The 6,397-nt window shown below is 46.6% G+C and overlaps 1 protein-coding gene and 1 long non-coding RNA gene across 5 annotated transcripts; one reads left to right on the forward strand and one right to left on the reverse strand.

The window, feature by feature from the left end:
• Window positions 1-110: 110 nt before the first annotated feature.
• Window positions 111-1,688, reverse strand: LOC130404298 (uncharacterized). Of its 2 annotated transcripts, XR_008904217.1 has the most exons (4): window positions 1,566-1,688; window positions 1,224-1,333; window positions 852-1,133; window positions 111-466 (listed from the first exon to the last, which is right to left on the reverse strand). It is a non-coding gene; the product is annotated as an uncharacterized LOC130404298 (long non-coding RNA). The 2 variants fall into 2 exon arrangements; XR_008904216.1 differs by having other exon boundaries at window positions 1,224-1,684.
• Window positions 134-5,130, forward strand: LOC130404297 (uncharacterized). Of its 3 annotated transcripts, XR_008904214.1 has the most exons (5): window positions 134-472; window positions 889-1,146; window positions 1,263-1,361; window positions 2,315-3,091; window positions 4,429-5,130. XR_008904214.1 is itself a non-coding variant. In XM_056608953.1 (4 exons), the coding sequence occupies exons 2-4, from the start codon at window positions 913-915 to the stop codon at window positions 2,468-2,470; spliced, it is 489 nt and encodes a 162-aa protein (XP_056464928.1). In that variant the 5' UTR covers window positions 134-472; window positions 889-912; the 3' UTR covers window positions 2,471-4,147. The 3 variants fall into 3 exon arrangements, 1 of the variants encoding a protein (XP_056464928.1); XM_056608953.1 differs by lacking the exon at window positions 4,429-5,130 and having other exon boundaries at window positions 2,315-4,147; XR_008904215.1 differs by lacking the exon at window positions 134-472 and having other exon boundaries at window positions 481-1,146.
• The last annotated feature ends 1,267 nt before the right edge of the window (window positions 5,131-6,397 follow it).

Genomic DNA, 6,397 nt, shown 5'->3' on the forward strand with positions numbered 1-6,397 from the left:
GTGGTGTTTTTTAGGAGGCGATGTGTTGTTGGCGGAGCTTGGCCGTCGTTAGCTCTGATGTGTCTCCTGTTGGTGGGGGGGGGGGGGGGGGGGGGGGGGGGTGAGGGGTGATGTCGGCTTCAAAGCCACTGGAAGTTGTCACTTTGCTGACGTTGTTAACGGAGGGAAACCTTGTAGTTACAGATCAAAGTGTGCGGGCAGAGCAGTGGTTTGGGCCTCAGCATCGCTGGTGGGAAAGGTTCCCTACCCTACAGAGAACACGATGAGGTAGGCACTAGTTCAGCTTAGCCACCAAAAGGCTTAAGGTGCGAAAGCTAAGACCATATTCCACTGTGATAATCACTTTTTGGCCGAATTTATTTTTAGGTTGACGTGGATTATTTTTTTGTTTCAGGGCATCTTCATCTCGAAGGTTTCCGAAGGAGGTCCTTCCGATAAGGCAGGGGTCCTTGTTGGAGACAGATTGCTGGAGGTGCGGGAGAAAATGATTATTGTTTAATTAACACTATCTCTGTTACTGACATGGACTTGAAATTCACTGACTGACACAACAGAGGCAAATACAATATATGTCGCAGTGACTACTAAGGCTACTCTAACTTTTTGCACGTAACTTCATGAGAAATAGCTGTTTTTATTATTTTGACCTGCAGAGGGCATCCTGACACAAGCTAGGTTAGAATCCATAGAGAGGTAGGCTTCTAGGAACAAAAAGCTCAACAAAACGATCAATGTTTTCATCCTCTCATAAAATAGCCTTTAAATAGACTGACAATGTTAATCTTGGCTGGGAATACACCATCAAAGGTTTAACAAACAGCCGTCCACTTTAAGCTCCTACTTTCTCCCACCTGCCCTGAGGAACTGCCTTTTCCCCGGTTCATCCAGGTTAACGGACTTGACATTCAGGGGATGGCCCACCACGAAGCCGTGAGTGCCCTCAGGCACGCGGGAAGTTGCATTAAGATGAAAGTGCTGAGGGAGAAGGGGCTGCCAATCCAGGTTTGTGTCCAGGACAACCCAGCTGCCCGGGAGACGGGTGTAAAGTTGAGTCCAGAGCGATTCCACCACGAGGAGGTGGGATGCCAGACTCCGAAGGGCGTGCACACGCCCGGGAGGGTCGATAGTGTGTCCTGTAATGGAAACGTAAGTGGCTAACCACCACAGCTAACACAGCTTAACTTTGGTACCCTACAATTGTAAAAAAATTCTTTCATACACACCTCACATATTTGTCTGTTTTCCTTCCTCCTGCGTTGCAGTTAGATCTGGAGATGGAACCGAGCTGGAAGTTATTCCGACAGGAGCCAGACGCACGGACGATAACAAACCCCTTTGAAGGGGAGAAAGGCACCATGACGGTGAGTGCTGCATCAAGCCACCGGAAGGTTATTTCATCATTTCCTTACGGCTTTTTTTTGGAAATTCAAGGAAGGATTTCTACATTATGTCTCCAAGAAAATCCCATTTCTCACTTTGATTGAACCATAAAATCTAAAAGTATTCGCAGCAAGAGGTCTATCTTGAGGTTCATCTCGGGGGAACTAAAACCATAAAACGCTCACCTCCCACCACCCTGTCAGACTCAAGAAAGGGTAAAACATTTATTCACATTGCAGCACTACTCCTTGGCTTGACACCCACCTCTTAGTGGGATTTAGGCTGGCTCTACTGGCTTGCCTTATTTTATACTCCAGCCTCCACCTGGTAAACCAATCAACAGAAGGCACAACCACGCAGACAACCAATTAGCAGCCAATCAACCCTCTCTCAACTCACCATCGAGGTTTGTCTAGCCAGTGGATGCTGAGTATTATGGGACAGCATCCGGGAAAGCGAGCCAATCCCTTACTTCCTGTGAGTTGATACGCAAACATGTGGATGGTCTCACAAAGCTAGAAGAACTATGGAGGTTCCTGAGTCCCTCTCTCTGGCTCGCCACTCTCTGCACATACAGCATGAAGCATTCCATCTCAAGGGCGTGCTCCCCACGGTATGGGGGATGCATGCACAGACGACACAAGAAGCACACTTTCAATAGCGACTTCTTTCACACATTCACGGCGGAGTCAACCATGCAGGGCGACAGCCAGCTCGTCAAGAGAGTTCAGGGTGAGGTGTCTTGCTCAGGGATCGAACTAGCAAACTTCCGGTTACCAGTCAACCCGCTCTACCTCGCGGTTGTAGGCACGTAGCTTACAACCGTGTCATGTGTGTGTGTGTCATGTTATATATTGGTCTACGAATGACAAAACTCATGTTTGACCTTTGTGCGGCAAAATATTGTTTCTAAAGCTTGGCAATCATCCGGCAGATCCCTCGGATTATCCTGACACATCCGTCCACCTCGGACGATGACGTGGACACCTCGTCTCAGGGGGCTGAAGGAGAGCTGTTGCTAGCCGACCCTGCTTCGGCTGACGTTCACGTCCAGTCTGGTACCTCGAAGAGCCCTCACTACCCGCCGTGACCTCAGCGCTTCTCGACGCTCACACTGGACGTTGTGTGACCTCTAATGATGCTCTCCCCTGTAAAAAAAAAAAAGCACTGCTGCGGTGAAGTGTATCAAAGTGCCATTAGCATTCGGTATCTTTCAGCTCTTATCACCGTTTTGTCAGTTTGAGGTCACTGCGTGGGATTTTCCAGACGCCATTTTGCTATTATTACTAGTGTCTGAAGTGTCTGAAGCTATATTTGTAGAGACACATTAAATGTCGTCCGAGGCCGACTTCCTATACAAATACTTGCTTGCTTGCTTACTTGAAGCATGCAGAAATGCTCTGCAGGGTAATGAAGAATTTAACCGAAGAAATGTAAACACCACCAACAGCAGTGAGAATGTGGTAAGATAGTAAGTATTCATCCATACAACTCATCCAAAAACCACAGAAAAGGGAAATTTCCATCGGATCCAGTACTGTATTGTCTGATTGATGAACGCCAACTACCTCGTGTTTAAAGAGATATGATGTAACTTTGCACACTAGCGCCCCCCCACGGCCACCAGAGACGGTGACATTTCCGATAACGGAAGAGCAACAGAAACTCAAAACAACATACGAAGCCTATCGCAAATTTGTCTTCAAGCCAGGTAATAGTGAGAATTATTGCGTCACGAAAAATAATGAATTGATTTTTCACTATATTAAATGTTTTATTTGACATTCTCTCGGTCGGCACAGACCAAACTGAATTGTAGTGTACGATTTACTGCACCATAGCAAAACCAAATGTAAGAAAAAGGAAAGAAAGAGTGCAGTGTAAGGTCCACAGTGGATATAAGCCGCCATAAATGTGCTGCTGCCTCCCGATTGTACCAGCGTCGGGCCATTGACAGAGTGAGCCCTCAGAAATGTCATACATCTTTATAAAGCCCGCACATGAAAAGCCATGGGCCTGATCTTCATGTGTAGCAGTCGGCAGGGTTCAGGGGTCACAACTTAAGACACCCCTCGTTGTCTTATCTGTTAGGACCAGTCGAAAATATTATTTTAGCGATTGAGTTTAGAAAATGTCACCAACCCATCAACCCAAGATATAGAACCCAGCTCATTTTGTATCGTCTTATGTTATTCAATGTTTTCCATCCTTATTTTCTGTCTTTTCTTTTCTTTTTTTTTTAAATGAATCGAGTTTTCCTCACAGCGGCAATAATACCATTGGACTATTAAACATTCCTTAATTATTAACTCAGAAGAATGCTTGTTTATGAGTTCTTGAAAGTGATTTGGGTTGGGTTATGATTCCAGGGCCCTACTGAAACCACGTCATTCAACAGATTGTTATGCACAGTATGCTTCATCTGGGGTCTGGTCTTACTGGACACATAATAATTAAACACTTTAATAAGCCTATCTATTCTTAGCAAGAGAAGGATTTAACTAATAGGGTTATCTGGGCCACAACACACACACAAACCAACACAAAAATCAATCTTCATTTCCTCTTTTTCAGAGGTTTAGAAAAAATCTTCTACAATTACCTTTTCAACTAATTCCATTTGTTCATAAGGGACACCTGTCAAACTGGGAAGCTAATTCCCAAGCGGTTTGTTGGGAGAGACTTGAGTGAACTGTAGAGTGGGCGCACGGCTCTCTCTCACGCTCGCTCTCTCGCTCTCGCTCTCCCTCCGCTGTTGTGTGTTTGTCTTGTGTGTGTCTTTGAATATTTTTTTTCCATATCTCCAAGCAGCCTGCTTGGATCTGAGACTGCAGTGCTAATTACTGGGCCAGCAGATCGCCTCTCTCAAGAAAAACAATCACTGCTTGCTCTGGGAATTGCACCCGCAAGCCTCCCTGCCTCTCCTTTCATCTTTAGGCCCTGCTGTTGGAGCATTCTGGCTTCCCTGGTCTTTTCCCCCAGGAGGAAACAGCCCCCAGCTCACGTTCGCCTCCTCAGCCAAGAGCCATTCATTATTGTTTTTTCCAGGTGATAATCTTCCGGTTGCGACGATGCCAATGGCCGCACCAGGACCCGTGCTCAAGACTATCAGTCAATTACTGGCTGGTGGGGTTGTGAGTGCAGCCGGCAGCCATCCAGGTCAGTCTCAAGAGATTCTCTGTACAAACCCGGGTGCAGGAAGGTAGCCCGGGCAGATGTTGTTGTTTTTGGGGAGTGGAGTATACACAATAACTCTGCCTGCTCTTCTCTTTTTTTCTTTTGTGAATCCTATTTCAACACTCGCGTCGAAAAAGAGAATCCCAGTTTGTATTAAAATACGACGGACCGTGCTGTATAGGACGGTGTGTTTGGCTTTGCACATAAATGATAGCTACTGGATTCAACCCAGGTAAAATATCTGTATTATTTCCCTCTTCATCAGTGTAGCCTTCAATTTGTACACGTTTAAGAGTACGGCTTTGTGAGAGATGCTACCGATAAAGAACGCCTCAATGGTCTCACTCATCCATATTTCAAGCGTCTTCTCCTCCATTCTTGTCCGGTTCTTGTGTTTATTCGTCCCTAATAAATCAGCCTTCACAGGTCAACATTCAACCGCTCAATATTGGCAATCGAAAATACTGTTTACCTCCTGCAGCACGTGCTCCAGGCGCAGCCGGAGAGACACAGCGAGGGCATGGCCGTGGCAGGATTGGAAGGGACAAGAGCAGCTGGGACAGGAATGAAGAATGTGGCGTACTTAAAGGATTAGAGTCCCAGTCTAGAGGTCTGCTTTCACTTGTTTATAGAGCCGAGGGAGGTTGGCTTGGGGGGGGGGGGAGTGGGGAAGGGGGGACTCGCAGAGTGGATGTGCTGCCAGCCTGCAAGCAAATCCACTTTGCTGGCTTGTTGGGATCCACTTGATAAGTCATTATGGAGAGGACACACAGCAAGGCGCACGCTGGTACGCTACTGTCAGCCGTGGAGCTTTCCTGTGGTTTTATTTGCTCCTCGTCTCGGGGGGGGGGGGGGGAGCACTGGGAGACGCGGTGGGGCTGCTGGGATTTGAGGACATTTGGGGCTCAGAATGTTCTTTATTTATGTTAACATTATATTATTGGAACATAGAATTTTTCTCTCAAGCGCACACACACACACACACACACACACACACACACCAACCACACACACACACACACACACACACACACACACACACACACCACACACACACACACACACACACACACACACACACACACACACACCACACACACACACACAACCTCTTGCAGGCAGACTCAGAATCTTGAGCCCATTTATTAGGGAACAGGTGTTATCGGGATTCCATCACTGCATTCCCAGAATCCTGCATTGTGAAAGTCTTCCCTTTTTTTTTAAAATGTACAATGGCATCTTATTCTACATACAAAACAACCATAGTATTTTTCAGGAGTCCACGACCACCCTGCCCGTTTTGACACACAGAAGTAATTTGACACTTCTGGGATGAGCCAATGATTCATCTGTTTGGAAGGTTTTGTTGGAGACAAACAAAGAATCTTCAGGCAACAGATGTGACAGCTGTGACTGCTCTCTCTCTCTCCTTCGTCTGCTGGGTCCTCTGTGTTGCCTACCTGCTGCAGGTAGCCAGTGGGCGGGGCTGAGAGGCTTGTCAGCTGATGAGGTGCACCTGTGCAGGTCTGCCACGCAGGCTTTAGCCAGTCTCTCTCTCTTTCCACAGAGGCATGTAGGCTTGGGTTCTGTTTAGGGTGGTTCCTTAAGGTTTTGGACCTTTGGATTGGTTCCATGTTTTGTTTTATGTTAACACTATTCAACATCCCCACAGCACACTTTCCACTGCCCATATACGGCTAGTCGAAAGAATTGTGTGTTTGGTCAGTAGTTCAGTTGGTTGGTCACATATGTTGGTTTGCTGTTCAGGTTTGGTTTGTTGCATTTTGTTTGGGTATTTCCAACATGGTAAAGATGGTTTGTTGTTCCCAGTATTTGTTTT

Source organism: Gadus chalcogrammus, chromosome 15 (assembly GCF_026213295.1).
Source record: "Gadus chalcogrammus isolate NIFS_2021 chromosome 15, NIFS_Gcha_1.0, whole genome shotgun sequence".
Classification (NCBI taxonomy): domain Eukaryota; kingdom Metazoa; phylum Chordata; class Actinopteri; order Gadiformes; family Gadidae; genus Gadus; species Gadus chalcogrammus.

Bases quoted from the DNA above. Each gene is read 5' to 3' on its own strand.
- LOC130404297 (XM_056608953.1), top strand. From the start codon at position 913: ATGGCCCACCACGAAGCCGTGAGTGCCCTCAGGCACGCGGGAAGTTGC. The intron at 1,147-1,262 runs GTAAGTGGCTAA...CCTGCGTTGCAG, and splicing joins GTGTGTCCTGTAATGGAAAC to TTAGATCTGGAGATGGAACC. The intron at 1,362-2,314 runs GTGAGTGCTGCA...ATCATCCGGCAG, and splicing joins GGGAGAAAGGCACCATGACG to ATCCCTCGGATTATCCTGAC.